Source organism: Otolemur garnettii, unplaced genomic scaffold, assembly GCF_000181295.1.
Source record: "Otolemur garnettii isolate 467f Iridium unplaced genomic scaffold, OtoGar3 scaffold00016, whole genome shotgun sequence".
Classification (NCBI taxonomy): Eukaryota; Metazoa; Chordata; class Mammalia; order Primates; family Galagidae; genus Otolemur; species Otolemur garnettii.
Window position 1 is genome coordinate 26,387,491 of NW_003852411.1, and position 17,157 is coordinate 26,404,647.

A 17,157-nucleotide genomic window follows, 5' to 3' on the forward strand; every position below is an offset into this window, starting at 1 on the left:
TAATCAGGCTGCCTTCCAGGTGTAGGAATTGCTTGAAACATTTGGGTCTTGGATCAAATGAAAATTTACCCACTTCCAGGATATTCACTAAAAGGAACAGTCCTACCAACTAGTTAAACATATTTCATAAATTCATTCTTTTTTTTTTTTTTTTTTTTGAGACAGAGCCTCAAGCTGTCCCCCTGGGCAGAGTGCCGTGGCATTACAGCTCACAGCAACCTCCAACTCCTGGGCTCAAGCAAGTCTCCTGCCTCCGCCTCCCAAGTAGCTGGGACCAAAGGCGCCCGCCACAACGCCTGGCTATTTTTTGGTTGCAGCCGTCATTGTTGTTTGGCGGGTCCGGGCTGGGGATTCGAACCCGCCACCTTGGGTGTACGTGGCTGGCGCCTTAGCCTGTTGAGCTATAGGCGCCAAGCCATAAATTCATTCTTTAGTGAAACCAAAACTCTGCTGGGCTCTTAAAAACATTCCTTATGATTGTATTTGCCTTCCTCCAATTTATTCCTGCCTAACATCTATGTTATGTGTTACTTATGTTCTAAGAATACCTTTTATACATATTTATATGTGTGTGTGTATAGTACACCTCATTTGATGGGGGAGGGGTGTGACAGAAAGGACAAAGGTCAGGAGACATACCACTGGCCATCTGGGGGACTTCAGAAAAATCTCCCAGCTGTGCTAAGCTCCAAAGATTCATCTGAAACAATGGATAAAACTATTTGTTCTGCCGACCTCACGGGTTTGTTGTAAAGATCAAGCAAAATCACCTATGTGAAAGTATCTGAGAAGTATAAAGCAGCATTCAAATATAAAGTATTAAACTCTTTGCCATTTTCCTTCCTCGCTCTGAAGTCATATTCAATGTTTGGCTTGTGCCTGCAGCAAACAGAACTTAGAGTGGCGAGTGGGGTCACTACTCCTAAGTACACCGGAGCAACTTGCTGCCAGCAGTTTAAAAATCAGTAGTTCTGTCCTTGGAGAAGGAACTAGAAAACCTTTGATGCGTGGCATCTCCCAGGCCTGTGGCAAGGGTTCTCCCTGTCAAAGTGCCTGCCAATTTCAGTTCAGTTCACTGTAGTTTAGGAACCCAGGGTGCCCCAGCAGAGAATTCCATTCAATGGGACTTTTCCGTGGCATGCAGATGGTGGGACTCGGAATGCATAAGCGCTGCTCCATTTCTGTCATCTGTGATAATTGGGATAATTGTCTCCACCTCATAGGGTTGTTGGGAAGATGGAATGAGTTGACTACATAACCAAGGCTGGTACAAAATAAATGTTAGATAAATCTTAGGCAGTGTTATGATTTATTTGTTGAGTATCCACTTGGGGCCATTAAACATGCCACGTTCAACTCCTGGGATACACAGACAGGACCTTGTTCCTGTCCCCAGAGGGGCTAAAGGTCACTATAAGCTGAAGTAAGGAGGTATAGGGAATTAACATCCGCGCATATACTTAGCTCCCCTAAGAAGTTCCTTAGCTGAATTCCTGCTCAGTGTCATTGCAGGTTCGTCATCTGGAGGTCAGATTCTACCCAGTGTCTCCCGGGAGCCTCATGCCAGTCTTGGCCATGGGTGCTGTGGCCTCTGCTCACTCCATCGGTGAACCAGTTTTGAGCCCAAGGGCAGCTGGGAAGTTTTAACGGCTCAGGGTAATGAAGAAGGGTTTGCAGAGCTGGGAGCCGCTGGGGCCGGCAACGAAACGCTACGAACAGCTTCTAGGCGCTTCTCGCCGCCGGGGAGAGGGTTGCAGTGCTAAAACACTTGCAGTGATTGGAGAGCGGCGGGGAAATCCGCGGGCCCAACGCTGTCCAGGTAGCACCAAGATCTCCACCAAGGTCCGGCTGGGGCGCAGGGTTGTGTGAGTGGCGACAGGGCCAGAGCGCCCGGAGGTGACCGTTCCACGTGGACCAGAGGAAACTTTGCCTGCGCGGGAAGTCGCCGCGGCTGAGGAGCGCACCCGGCCGCGGCCTCGAGGTGGACCGCAAAGCCAGGCTGGGAAAGAGAGCACCGCGGCCCCGCCACGGGACGCGCTGCCAGCCCCCCGCCCAGCGCTCCCCACCCCCTTCCCTCTTCCGCGCTCGCTGCGCCGCGGCCCCTGTCAGAAGAGGCGAGATCCGCGCCAGCGAAGCAGGGCCGACTTGCACCCAGGACCCCGGGCCTCCGCCTTCCCTCCTAGCCTCGGAGAAGCCTCCGGCTCTTCCCTCCCGCCGAGGAGCGACGCGGGCTGGCGGGACGTCCCGAGAAGGCCAGCCGCTCGCAACTACGTCCTGACTCGGCCCGGGCGCGCCGAGGAGCAGAGCCAGGGGCCGGCGTTCACTCGGTCTCCCTCTCGGGCGCGTCGGAGCCGAGGGCGGCTTGGGGGCTACGCCTTCCCCGGCCCCAGCTTCCCGCTGCGCTCCGCGGCAACTTCGCTCTGCTCCAGCCACTGGGAGAGAGCTCGCCTGGCAGGTAAGGAAGGCTGCGGGTTCCTAGGCTCCGGCTTGGGCGGGCGTGTTTCTGAAAGTTGATTTGAAATGCATCCAAAAGTGAGTCCGGCCAGCCGCGGCTCCTCCCCGAGGCGACTCCTTCGCTCCTGCAGACATTCCCGGCACTGGCCGACCGGCGGGAGGACCTCCCCGCGCGCCTCCCGGTAGAGCGCAACGCCAGGAGTCCAGAAGCTGGCGGGACACTCCTGGTCGCTTACCCTGCTCCTCCCCGATCTCGGGCAGGTGAGGGCTGCAACCGGGCGGCCGGGACGCGAGTTGCAGACCCCGCTTTCCCGCGTGCCTAGACCCGCCGCGCGAGGGAGGGCAGCCACTCCTTTTATCCCCGTCATCGCTAGTAGCTATGTTCCTGCAGAGACGTCCCTAGGGCCCACATTCGTATAGGTTGGGGCGGAGTCGGGATCGGGATGGAAAACCCGGGGCTGGGGACAGAGGTGGGGGTTAGGGGGCGGAGGCCTAAGTACATAACACGTAGACTTCAAGTGAAATCAGATCAGTCAGAGCGGTTCGCTGTGACTCGTCTCTCCTCCCACCCTACATTTCTCTTGGCTGGACTCTACTCTCCCTGCTCCTTCTGGTCGCCCTGGACACTCCCTCATTTCTTTCCCAGGAGTGTGGCGGCTGCGGGCGCCGAGTCCCAGCGGGCACCGACGCCAGGAGCATCATTTGCTCTCCTCTACAGGTCTTCCCGGCTCTGCCTGAACATGCTGGACGGCCTGAAGATGGAGGAGAATTTCCAAAGTGCGATTGAGACCTCGGCCTCTTTCTCCTCGTTGCTGGGTGAGTGGTCAGGCCATGAGTGCAGGGTTCATCCTCTTTGCCCCCTCTTTCCTCCTGAGCTCTGGAGGCAGGCTGGGACCCGATCGGCGATGGGGGAGCTAGCGCCCCTCTTCATGCACTCAGTTGAGCCCGCACACTGCCCAACATTCCTAATGGGGTTCCCCTACCCAAATAAAACCAACAAACCGCCCCGGCCACATGCGCTGGGCACCGAATTCCCCAATGCGGCGAGGGGCGGGCGAGCGTGTTCGCAGGCGTCTGAGTGGCAAGTGATTAAAAATACCCAGGGCTGGATTTTTAATCACAGAGCTGATAGACGTCTCATAAATGCCGCCCATTTCTCTGTGGCCTAAGGGGCGAATATCCGAGACCCGAGGCCCGGGGCGTCCAAGTTCGAAGAGGCTTCTTGCCCCCATCAACTCCAGCCCCAATTTCAGCCTTGGGCACAGCCAAGAGACTTTTCCGGGCCGGTAGGCAGGCGCAGCGCGGGGATTAGCCTGCGCTGCAGGGCCCTTGCCTCGGCTTTAATTAACTGGAGCTGGATTTCGGGTCCGGTGGGTTTTCTCCCCAGCTCCTTCCCAACCACTGCAGAGGAGCAGCGAGTCAAGAGCCCCTGAAGTGTCCACTCGCAGGTCTTGCAGAGCTGAGGCCGGAGATTCTGGTTCCGCTTTCTCCCCCCATTTCTAATGCTTTGCAAATTTAGGGAACGGACGTTTTATTTTATTTTACTTTACTTTTTAGCTGGAGAGATTTTTCGTTTTGTCATTTAAACCTCTTGCCTCTTTCCCTCTCTCTGAACCGCTAAATGGGGGTGATTACGGAGGCTGAGACAGGTCGGCTGGAGAAACCACGTCCCGAGAGGAATCTCCCCACCCCGCAAACACCCCAGATAAAACGAAATCACCTACACTGAGCTCCTCTCTTTCAACCTCCCTCCCTTTCGAGGACATAGGGACTCTGTCTAGCCTCGGAAGAGCTCCAGAGTCGGCATTGTCCTGGCGGTCAGCGCCTGCGGACTTATGTACACGGCGGGCGTAGCATTTTGCCCTATGTCCTGGGCCCCGCCGTGTCATCTCCTAACATCTAGGTCGTGGCCCAGCGCTCTGAGACCCTACAGAAAGAAAGTAGAATTTTAAAACTGAGAACCACCCGGCTGCTTTTCCTAGCTCTTTGACCGCTCCCTAAAGAGGGAAAGCGAGATGAGAGTGGTAGGGGAATGGGGAAGGGCTGGGGCCCTTTGGGTCGCCACATACCAATGTCGTTAGAGGGGGACAGTGACTTATTTAATTATCTGTGAAATGTGCAGACTAATGTGGCCAAGCGTCCTGCCCGAGGAAAAAAAGCCATCACCCTATCCCACACCCCCACATACTAAAGGAACAAAACAACATGTCCCAGGTAGGACGCAGTGAATTCCCTGCCTGTGCTGAATCGGTTTGGCGACCGTTTCGCCCCCACGCACGGCTGCTGAGCACACTTGGTTTCAGGAATCCCGGCTGGACGCTCAGAGGCGTCTCCGCGGCCTGCCTCTTCCCGCATGTTTTTCTTCCCTCTCTTTTGAGGCTTTTTAGTTATTAAAATAACCCCATTTGTAACTTGCAGGCCAGTTAAGACCCCGCAGTTTAGGGCTCATTGGTTTGAACCATACCAGTTTTGCCAGTATTTTATCGCACCCACAGGACTTTATAGGAAGAAAAGTTTCCATCAAAAATAGAACAGAATTAGGTTTTAACAAAAGACAAAACCAAATTATTTTTACTCATTTTCAGTTTAAAAAAGTCAAGAGAGACAAGCATAGTTAGTGATTTAATGATTACGATCTGATAAACCTGGCAGCACAATTCTGTTGTCTAATTTTACTGGGTGCGCACACGTTTGCTCTCATATCTCGGTATATGTGATAATTAAAGATCACTTATCCATTTCCGCCCCCTTCCCAGGCTAAGAATTAAATCTTTCCACATAGTCCCTGCTTATTAGAAATGCCACTCGGTTTGGTTTTCCAAGTCTCGGCTGCTTGGGGTGGGAGACGCGGGGGGAATCCGTGGGTGTGAAGGGATCGGGAGCGGGTCCGGCTGGGTCTAGCAGGCTTGGCTGGCCCGGGCGGCTCACTCGCGAACGTCTGTTGCGGTTGCAGGCAGAGCGGTGAGCCCCAAGTCTGTCTGCGAGGGCTGTCAGCGGGTCATCTTGGACAGGTTTCTTCTGCGGCTCAACGACAGCTTCTGGCACGAGCAGTGCGTGCAGTGCGCCTCCTGCAAAGAGCCCCTAGAGACCACCTGCTTCTACAGGGACAAGAAGCTCTACTGCAAGTATGACTATGAAAAGTAAGTGTCCGCGCCGCGGGAGCGCTCCGCACTCACCAGCTTCGGTGTGTGCCCGCAACTTACTCTTCCCTTGTCCCCCACCCCTCCTCCTCTGGAAGGCGCAGTTGTCACCAGCGCTCTCAGAGACGCAGAACTCCGCTTCACCCTAGCCTGGGGCAATCCTGGCGGCGGCGCGGGGCAGGGGGCAGGACAGAGATCTTTGCGCACCCCCAGGCCAGGTCCTCAGAAGTGCGCACGGTTGCTCCGCTCCCTGTTCTGCTGGTCTAGTTTTTAGTTTTCCCGGACCCCTTCCCCGACTTGTCCATTCTCAGAAGCCATTGAAGATCGGACCCGTAGTTCAGGGTGCTCTGCGGGCTGCCAGGTGTCTCCATGTCGGTTTCCACACGGTTTTACCCTACCATCCTCGCGCTTGTGCCGGGCGGTGTCCTGCCGTGAGCCTGTATTGACCCCACCGGGCTTCTGTCCCCTGCCTGCGTTTCCGGCTAGGGTTTGTCCACTGGAGTCCGGACAGTCTGGGCTCGGAAATGGCGCTGCTGCCACTCCAAGCTAAGCGCATGATCGGTTCGCCTTTCCTCTCCTGCACCCCTCCCGGGTTTCTCCAAAGCTCTAGGACGCATGGGCTGTCAGGCCCTCTCCTCCAGCCTGCACCTTCTCCTGAGTTCTGGTCCGGGTATACTCTACTGTCAGGAAGCAGGTTCGGTTCCCTCCTGTTCACACCAACATTCTGATGTGTTTTGAGGAGACTTGGGAGGCAGCTATTTAAGACAATGGATTATTTCGAATCTGGATCTCTGTAGTGCTTAACGCCTAGATGAAGGTAGGGAGTGAGAGGTAGAAGGATTTCCCCATTCTCTCCTGGCAGGCCGGGAGGAGCTCAGAGAGTGAACACAAGGAGAGGGGAATGCTTTCTCTGAAGAAAATGATTAATTAATAGGGGCATTGCTTTGGGAGGGCTGTGGGGTTATTGAAGGGAAGAAAAGCGGCTGAACCCGCGGCCTCCGTTTTTGAACATTGAGACCAGGATATTCCGGCCGGCCGTGTGGGCGCGCGTGTGCACGCCCAGGAGCGGTCTACGTTTGTCACTGGTGAATAAAAGGGAGGTCTAAGAGGATAATCCAAGGAGGGTTAGTGTGAGTGAAAAGCAGTTCCTGTCCCATTATTAAAAAGCACAATGAAAGGGGATGTGCAGGAGAAGTCTCAATGTAACAAAAAGCAGAAAGAAAGAACAGAAATATTTTCTTTTCCGTGTTATCTGGTCTATGAGGTTTATTGAAAACTGACACACTGATTTGTGCCCACGGGGAAAAATTATTTCTGACACTTAGTACTCCTTTACTTAAAATGCTTAAGTTCCCCCCCCCCCCCAAGATAGAGAGTATGACCTCTGTTGTTGTTTTGAAAGAATTGATAACTTTTTTTCAGGTCGAAAATAAATGTGCTTGATTTTGGATGAGTTGGACGATACAGAAATATATAAAGAAGTGAAAAGTCTCTTATAACCACTTCACGAAGTGATAATTGTGCTTAACATTTTTGGAAGCAGATCTGTCTGTCTCTGTTCTTGGTTATCCGTTTGTTGGTACAAGGTCTGAGAGAAAAGTGCAAGTTTTAGGTAATTAAGCAGATTTTGACCACAGAACTTCAAGTGTCACTTTTGGGTAAGGCTTCTGGGTGATTGCTCCTTTCTTTCCCCCGCCTGCTCTCCCTTTCATCCACAGGTTTGCCTATTGTGTGAATCCAATCTTTAACTTTCTGCTTATAGATTACTGAAGTGTCCACATCCTCAGGCACAACACTAGCAAATTCACAAGTATTGGAGCTTAGGGAAGGATTTGAGTTGTGAATTTCTGTTCTGTTTGTTAAAAAAAAAAAATCATGAATCAAAGAAGGCTTAAGGGTCAACACAGCTGTCTGGCCAGTCAAATCTTCTTTAAGGAAGTCAGGCTGTGTCAAGAGGAGAAGAAACAGTTGTTGTAAAGTACTTAACACAACAATGTCCCTTCCATTTCATCCCTCCAGGTTTGGAGCCGTTTGGGCTTATTAGCCTGTGGGGTCAGTTCTCCGCTCACAAAGCTGTTTCTGCAAAGGGAAAATTGCAGGGATCAACTTGCCAGCTGTTGGCCAGAACCGAGATTTTATAGAGGAACGTGAGCTGCATTGTCCAGAGAGGTGTTGAGGTTACAGTGAAGAATTTTAATTTTAATTTCGAAGTATTTTTTGAAGCACCACTGTCATGGTGTTTGTCCACCGCGCACATTGAATCGCGTGTCCTCTTTAGCTCTTGAAGTGTCATCAGTCCTGGTCTGTGCCCAGCCTATCAGTCGCTTGTGAAGTTAATTCAGATTAATTTATTCCTTTTAAAAATTCCTTTTTTCCACCTCCTCTATCCCCCATCCAAATCCCATTCTTCTTCCGACAAAATAGGATTTTAACATGCTGGATCATTTTGAGGGTGTTAGCCTGCAGAGTGGTGGCTGGAAGAGAGAAAAGAAAGAAAGGTGATTTGGGGTTTTGTTTTGTAAAAAATGAGGCTCCAGGCACATTCCTTTCTCCTGCAAGCTTTTCTGGAGTTTTACATGCAAGATACTGGGCTGGGTGAGAGCAAGACAGTGAGAAAAAGTCTCAGGGCCTGCCTTCAGGAGGCTTCTAGCTGAGCACTTTCCCACCTGTGTTGTCCTTACCCCCAAGTCCACGTATTTCTCAACAGCTTCCTCCTCGCAGTGTGCGGGGCTAGGCAAGTGGCGTGCCCAGAAGTTTACCCTCCAGAGGGTTATAACTCCATTTTAAATCATAGTCATGAAACAGAGAAAGCCTTTTTTTTTCTCTCTCTAAAAGCTACATTTATAAAAATAGCTTTGCTTTTTCTGGTGGATTTTTTTAAAAAATTGAGACTTGAGAAAGGTAAAGGGAAAGGGAATGAGGCAGAAGTTAAGTAGTAGGACAATATTCATGGTAACCGATGGACCACTTAGCAAAAAATGTAAACACAGGCAGCCTCCTGCTCTCCAAAATTCATGAAGTTCAAATGCGGTTTCTACACATTTCATTGAAAGAGTATAAAGCTAACGTGCGGTCTTCAGTGACAGTCATAAACATAATATCAACCAGCAGACTTACCATATTTATTTTTGCCATGCATATATGCATTTCTGGCAGTTGGGCAGTTTTGCATTTGAATTATTTATTAGCTATGTGTCCATGGTGTCAGGCAGCCGCGGAGAATGTGAAAATTTCATCCTCTCAATTAATTGTTACACCTTCATGATGTCAAACACTAAGTTTTTCTAATTAAGAAAAATTGAATTGACAATGGTATCTTGGACATGTAACCATTCATTTGAAGACTTCAGGATGTTTTATTAAGTATTTGTCTCATAGACCATGACACCCTTAGGAATAATTTATCTTCTGATTACCTAAAACAAATGAGCGTTTAAGGCAAGAATGTAGAACACTGATTTATGAATGTCCAGAAGTCAAGAACTGGAGGCCGTGTTTACCCCATTGATGAAGCTGTACACAGCACGTAAACACGAGGATGCCGGAGGTGTGAGTGTTTAAAAACCGCGTTCAACTGCCTTCCATGTTCCTGAAAGTTAGCAGACGACCAAAATATTTTCCAGCCTAGGGGACTTGTATTTATATAACTGTTGTTCCCTATTTAACTGAATCCTCTGATCTGATGAATTTGGAGTTTCCCCAGAATTTGTTCCAAACAAATACTCTAGCTGGTCTTCAGTCTGAGACAGAAGAGACTGCTGAATAATGGGAATGTGGTAATACAATAGATAATTAAGCCTTCTGGAAAGGATCCCACATTTAAATCAAGTTTATATTGTTTCTTTCATGTGCCTGGCGGCTCCATGGGTCAGGCGGGGCCCTCTTCCCTCACATATGAAGTTTATCATGATCCCTCGGATTGCTCTGGACATCCTAGGAGCAACGTGGGATAGTGCTGCTGTCATCAGGGCTGTTCTCACAACATCGTAATTCCCCACATGTCAGCAAATCCCAGGCCTTGGGAAGCCTTTCCTCAGAGAGCCCGTTGATGTTTTCTTCCCTGTCTTTTGGAGCAGACCAATTTTCCAAAGGGGGAATAGAGAGGGGGTGGGAGTGAACATCACACTTGGAGTTTTCTCTGTATCTTTCTTTTGACTCCCCAGAGAAAACAACGTAGGTAATGATATCTATTAGGATCAGTAATGGACGAATTCTGTGTTTTGTCAAGGTAGTGTAGGAGGTGAGTGTGTAAGGAGCAATTGCTTTGGTTTTATTACTGTGACGTTACTTGGAGATCAAAACTGGGCATGCAGTTACTCAGAAAAGTAGCCCACAGGTGAAATTACAGAGGCAATTCTTAGATTTTTGCTTTACTTTATCTTGTGTTGGCCCTGCTTCTGGCACAATCAAATGTAAGGAATATAAGAATCAAACACAGTGAGGTCATAAACTGATGTCTGTGTGAAATTTCAGGGGGCTTAGCTCGGCATAAGCACAGCCCATGGGTTATGGTTATGTTTTTGCAGGCAGACTTATCTGTCTCTCTCTCTCTTTCTTTTTTAATTTTAGAGGGTGATTGGAAACATTCCTGGCTCAGAGGTGTTTTCTCTTTTTATATGTATTGGTCCCTAGGTAAGACCTTCTTAGAATCTAAGACTTAAAATTTTGACATAAAATTAGATAGCAGAAGTAGGTATTAATAGTATTCTGGGAATTAAAATACTAGATATGAACATTCCTTCTTAGAGTAGGCTTATGGGATTCTTTTGATCCTTCCATAAATGGAACACATTTAAAACAGTTATTTATCCAGTCTGGTTTTACATACTGTAGAGTCCTGGGACTTTTGTCATCTGTGTGGCTAGGAAATAGCTTTTGATATTTCAACTTCAGTGACAAGAGTTTTTCTGGTCTTTCCTTGTTTTCTTGCTTTTTAGTTTCATTTTTTTTTTTTATTAAAAAGCTTTGCATTAACCAAAAAACTGTTACTAATTTCAGGGAGGGCTCTTCATTGTAGCTTTCTGATTCTGGGGGAGGTTTTTGTAGCGAATGAGCAGGTACTGTTTCTTTAATGAAAACAATTTCATTTGATAAACCATCTGCTGTTTTTCATATTTAAAGAAATGACTTGGGTCATAATGTGTAGAAGTGAGATAATAGACAAAGCTTTAAAATACTCCTGATAGTCTAAGAAATTTAATAAAGCTTTTTAGAGGAAATGCATATTACATAATATAGTACTGTTGTATTTTATCAAGTTCAAAATGACCAATAGGAATTGTATTGCCTGGATTATTAAGTACAGTTGTAAAACACTGGGAAATGAATTATGGGGAGGAAAGTGTAATCATATCCACAATAGAAAGATTTAAAAACAATTTCTGCCCTAACTGTGAGATCCTAGCGTCAGTGTTTTTCAATTTTTTCTTTCCTTCTTTTTCTTATTTTTCTTCCCTTCCCCTTTCTAAGGTGGATTTTTAAATGTTCTTCCCCGTCTTCAGAGAGAGACGGGTTCTCAGATGAGACACTTGCAGGTTGGGATAAAGAGGGCTGAGGTGCTTCCTTTCCTTACCCTGGGCCTGGAGCAGAAAGGTTCCCAGGTGGGAGGGCTCTGTCTTGTATCTAACATGCCTGAGACTTCCCCACAGGAAAACCTTCTGTGTTTTTCTGACAGTCTTTTAGGAACATGAAGACTGTGTTGTTGCCAGCAGCCTTGTCAGATGTGCTTTAGGGAAGTTGGTAATTTTAGGAGCAAAGTATAGAATAGGTTCTGGAGCCAATGTCAGGAGAGGACAGAAAAAAGACACACTTTTCTGCCTCTTGCCCCTTAGAATGGCTGGTTTTCTGGACCCCAGAGAGACTCTGGTTTGGAGCTTCTTAGGATTTACATTTTCTCCTTAGTTTCTTTTGACTGGCACGATACACAGGGTGCTGTAGTCCATCTATCACAGTTCCGATTCGTTTTGTTACCCTTGACCAACATCGATGGCAGCTTTGTGCCTCTTTGTCGTCTACTAAATGAAACCTACAAACCGCCTTGCCAGCATGAAGCGAGCACCTCCCAAATGTCAAATAGTTATTTTAGTAAAGCACAATTATCTGTCTCTATATTTTTAAACAAGACAAAATTAATAAAATTGCTATGGCCCTGGCTTTAATTAACAGGAGGATTAGAGCTATATCGGCTAAAACAGGAGGTGTAAACACTGTAATCTTGCTACATGTTTGTTTTCACACTACTGCAAATAAATAAAATGAGACTTAGGATAGGGATTAAGTTTCTTTTGGCATAAGACGGCAGATGCAATTGGAATGCAGCAGAAACACCGACGTCTTAGTGACGATATTATGTAGGAATAAAACCTATGGCCCCATATCAGCTTCTTACCCCAGGGGTATCCTTGGTCCCATCACAGATAGCCCCATCTGGGTAGTTAAAAAAGGATTTTGAGAGCCCACCTCTGTGCTGTTCTTTTCAGTGGCAAACCAAGGCAAGCGAGTCATCTGTAGAGCTTGTCACCTTGCCGCCATGCACAGATTAGCTAGAATTTAATAAAACCATGGCCAGATTCCCCATTATTACACCATAATGTCATAACAACTAAAAATACAAAACGGACCATGCTTTTCCTAGTCCTGTAAGTGAAGTCACATGGAAGAGTTCGGTCTCTTCCAGGCTTTCAAGATTCCAGTCTGGGCATCCTATTTTTGGATAACAGTAAATATGTCTGGCTTTCCTAACCCTCTGGGCCTCCAGTGTTTCTCTACACCAATAGATCTGTGTTTTATCATTATTGCTGTATAATGAACGAGCCCTGATAACTGTCTGGCAACTACGGATTGGCCTCCCTTGTCTGACAGGTCTGATTAGGCCCTGTCTATATAAAGTATCTGAAGCATCCGGTCTTGCTGAGCATGGTATACATGCTGTGGGGAGACTCCACACCTGGCCCTGTCTCACTCGTGCACTCCCCCCCCCACCATGCCCTGTGAAAGGAAGTTCTATTAACTGGACTTTCCCAAGCCCCAGATATTACTTAAACTCCATCTTATCAACTGTCTCATTTTTATCCCAAGCCTTTTTCATGTTAGTGTTTTTTTGGCTTTCTCACTTGGAAGAACCTAATCTATTAGATGCCCCAAATGACAGCCACGTGACTGCCCAGTTCTTGGGCAGGACTCAGGTAAGCAGATGGCAGAGGCACTCCGGTTTGCATGACTCTGTGACCAGTACTCTTTGGGTGACCATTTACAGGCCACTGAAAACCTTTCTTAGTGTGGCTTAGTGGGTGCAGGTGATGTCCCACCACGGCAAGTGGGCGTGTTTCGGTGGGTCAGAGAAGTGAGTGAGTCTGATGCTGTCACCAGTAAACTTGGAGGAGTCACTGGTGGAGAATCCTGGCTGGCATTCAGGTAGGATGCAAATGCACACACGTTTTTAGCTCCTTGCTGCTTCTCTGGACACTGTGCTTCTCCAGGCTGGAAAGCCACCCCTTACCTCTGAGCACCAGCTTCTGCGGCTGCAGTGAGAGGAGCTCTCAGGAGCAGCTTCCTCTGCTAATTCCGTCCCACCCCTTCAGTTGCACTGCAGTGGCTCCTTGACTCACAATTCTGTCTCCTCCTCCCCATCAAGCCTCAGGAGCCTTTAAAAGGATTTTTTTCAAAACAAAACAAAACACCCCCTCCTGAACTCCAGATTAGCCTCTTAAGCTCATTAAAGTTTCTTTAAATACCAAAATGTTGGGCTCCTGGGGACTATCCCCCCAAACCATATTTTCATTCCTCACATTGTTGTCATTCACTGTGCAGCAGATTAAGGCCAGCTCCCTCTGGGCCCAGAAGCAGTCCCCTCTCTCTCTGCAGGAGGGTCCGAATATGTCTTTGTTTGAGCACCGGGACAGCCTGAGCCTGAGTGAAGCTGAGGCCCCCACCTCTGGGGCAGTGGTGGTGGTGGGGAGAGGTTGATGTTTCTCCTGAGCATGGAGCCCGGAAAAGGGAATGGGCAGTTGAGTGGAGAAGGGGTGACTTTTGTGGTTTTCAGGAGCTTAGCAGTCATGGGGTCCTATCACCTACAGTGGAGAGCCCAGGGATGGGCGAGTGCTCCCATGGCCTGGATTTAAAGGGCTGCTCTTGCCCTAGAGAATCAGGCGGCTTTAGGAGCCTTTGTCTGGGATGTGGCAGAGACGCTTACACCCAGTTTCTGTGCATCCCCCAAACGTTCCTGTTCCATCACAGTCCAGCAGTGGGTTTTTGTGGGCACACCTGCCTTGGGCCTGGTACTCCTCCCCTTATTTTAGCCTTTTCTCCCAAGAACCTCCTTAGTATAATAGTGTCCCGCCCCCTCTCTGTCACTTCAGGCTTCCTTCCCTAAAGCTGGCTCCTGGGGAGAGCTTTTTGGTTTTGACAGTGGAACAAATCCTTTTTAACACAACCATCTAGAGTTTCCTCCCCTGCAGCGGTGGGCCCCCCTCACCCTTTCTCCTCTTGCTCCCCCTCACATTGTGTCAGGGATCCCTGCTGTGTGTGTGTTACCCCCGTAATGACAGTCACCGTGTTCACAGGGATGTGGGCACAGCTCTTCAGAGGTGAAATCCAGTTTGCAGTGCCATGAGGAAGACCTCGGAGATCTAGACAGGAAGAACATCCCAGGGGACCACTCCCTGCTCCTCTTTGGCTGGGGTTTTGCCTGGTCCCTGAACAGCCCCCAGCTTGTGCACCTTAAATCTCCGGATCCGAGCACAGCACTTGCTTTCCAGCCTCAGAATCTCAGCTCAGCCTTGCCCCTTGCTTGTCTGATGTGCTGAACCCATCCTGTGACCTTTTAAATTTCAGATTGCTCTGTGGGCAGGCTAGAGCCTGCTTTTAGCTAGCTGTCTAATTGGAGAGGATGTTATGAAATAATTCACATTGGGACGCGCACGAAAATGCTGTTCTTCTAAAGGCACTTGTTAACTGGAAGGGTATTTAGTCAAAAGGAATGGCCATCTTGTAGTAGAATTTTAGGCCCTGGAATGGGAGGAGTAGTAGGGGAGATAATTTTGGGCAGAATGCAGTTGCAGGGTGCTTCCCTGCTTGTCTATATGTAAGGCTGGCCAGTATTAGCACCCGCTCCTTTTCTTCTGGGTTTTATTTTCTTTATGCTTTGTTACTGGTTGTGTTCTTCCATTCCAAAAATCCATGTTTACAGATGGAAGGGGGTAGACAGGTGAATGATTTGGACACTGCATAGCTCTCTATGTTACTAAAAAATAACTTGAAACACATGTGTTACTGTTAAGACATGTCCAAGCCACAATGTTCTCATCTGTACAAAGGAATATAATATTAAATAATAATGACCTTGAGAGGTTATAGTGAGAATTAAGTAAGATAATGAACATGTGAAAGCTTTTGGTGAGATATAGAGTACTCTGCAGGATTGGATATTACTCTTTTTTAAAAATATGAGTAAAAGCTTGTACATATTTTTAGGGACTGTGTGTAATAACCCAATACAGCATGTTTGTTCACAGCATAGACCTGGGAGCCGGAGTGTCTGGGATCAAATCCTTGCTCTGCTGCTCAGCAGCTGTGTTACCTTGGGCCAGAGTCTTACTTGCCCCGTGCCTATTCTGCTCTCTGGAATGGGGCCATCATGGTACCAACCTCCAAGGGTCAGCTTTGGTTCATATTTGTAAAGCACACAGATCCGTGATTGGCTTATGGGAAATGCTATAAAAGGATATGTTGATAAAAAGTATTCCTTGCAATTTTTGAAGAGACTTCACAATTTTTGAAACCTAGATAAGGAGAGGTTTTGGGCTTTCTCCCCTTCCATTTGGTCCTTCCGAGAGGTTAACTCCATGCCCAAATTCATGCAGTTGGTGGAGAGAGAAGCTGGGATGCTATCTGTCCCCAGCCTCCAACTCCTGGTCCGGTGGCCTTTCCGTTAAATCACACCATCTGCTGCTTGAATTCTGGTGTTCACACCCCAGTGAGATCACAATTCTCAGTTTGTCCTGTTGAACCAGCTCTTGGAAAACAAGTCCCCACCTGCTAGATACTTGAGCTTTTAGGACAGCCTTCTGATGGTCAGCTGTTTGTAACAGTCTGAGGTTTTGAAGGAAGTTTTAGGATGTGGGGATTGCCTGAGTGTGTGTCTGTGTATGGGGAGGCTGCTTGTGCGCACCTATCATTGCCTTTTGTCAAACACCTCCACCCCTGCAAGCCATCCAAGCCCAGCCTTTCCTACCCTGCAGCATCCACGCTGGTCTCCATTGCTCTCTAGCATAGCTATTCTTTCCCGCCGAAGAACAACAAAAAGGCAGACAGCATCCATTTTCCTTTTCTCCAGCTCCCAGAGTTTGCTATTGGTGACTTTTGTCCTGGGAGCCTGTGTGCACATTTGGCAGCAGAACTGTTAAATATCTGATCCGAAGCTTCCAGCATAACTTCCACTGGGACTAGCCAGCAGCTGTCTGTCCATTCCTTGCATAACCCCTTTCCAAGTTTTCTTCTGAACTGTGCTGTGTTTTCAAACAAGTCACAGCCTTAGCTAGAAAAGATCCCACTGTGTTTCCATGTGAGGCTCATTTCCCGAACTGTTGACATCCTTCTTATTTGTTACTTGCCCTGGGTGGATCAAAAAGTGATAAGGGAATCTCAGCTGTTCAGGAAACTAAGTATTCCTGTGTTGGATTTATCATTTCTATAACCACTGCCGATGTGTCGTTCTCTTAAAGCTAGTTCCAATCAATTGTAGAGAGCTGAAATATATGTCTGAATCTAATCTTTGTAAACTGGTGTTTAATGAAACAAGAGATTTCAGGTACTACGTGAGCAGCTGGAGTGAACTTCACCTAGATGTATGTGGCTTTCTCTAATTTGGAATTAAATGAACTCTTACAACAGTTGGTTCATTAACGAAATCACTCATTCATTCAGAACCGAACAGACTTATTAAATTCTTGTATGTGTCAGGTATGTGAAAGTGAATTAAAAAAAGCACTAATGTGTTAGTGGTCTAGTAGAAATTGTTTAGAGACATAAACTAAACAGATGATTGAAAAAACAGCAAAATTACTTTAAGAGAGGCATGGCCCGAGGGACAGAGACCGGATTATCTACATTTCCTGGTTCTATATGACAGTATGCTGTTCATTATATTCAAAGTGCTTGTCACAATTCGAAGTATATATATTTTTATTGGTTTTTCATCTGTCTGTGACACTTGATCACAAGCTCCATGAGGGAAGACACCTTCCTGTCTTTTTCTTTTTCTTTAACCCCTGTACCTCCGGCGTCTTTCAGAGTACTTGACATGTAGAAGGCATTTGACAAGTACATGCTGGTTGAATAGAAAGATTAATAAATGGTTTGGTTGGGGTTGTTAAAAAAGCTTCCTGGAAGAGGTAACATTTTATTTTATTATTTTGAGACAGAGTCTTACTTTGTTGCCCTCAGTAGAGTGCTATGGCATCATAGCTCACAGAAACTTCAGATTCTTAGGCTCAAAGTGATTCTCTTGCCTCAGCCTCCCTGGGACTATAGGTGGCCGCCACAACACCAGGCTATTTTTTTTTTT

General features: G+C 47.6%; 1 protein-coding gene across 3 annotated transcripts in view; it reads left to right on the forward strand.

Moving 5' to 3' along the window:
- The first annotated feature begins 3,194 nt into the window (after positions 1 to 3,194).
- Positions 3,195 to 17,157, forward strand: part of LMX1A (LIM homeobox transcription factor 1 alpha) — a 163,793-nt gene continuing 149,830 nt past the window's right edge. For 2 of the 3 annotated variants that reach the window (XM_023510824.1, XM_023510826.1), the window contains exons 1-2: positions 3,195 to 3,277; positions 5,421 to 5,594. In XM_023510824.1, coding sequence (XP_023366592.1) covers positions 3,195 to 3,277; positions 5,421 to 5,594 — 257 coding nt within the window. Of the gene's footprint in view, positions 3,278 to 5,407; positions 5,595 to 17,157 lie in introns of all 3 variants that reach the window. The other variant, XM_023510825.1, reaches the window with a different exon arrangement.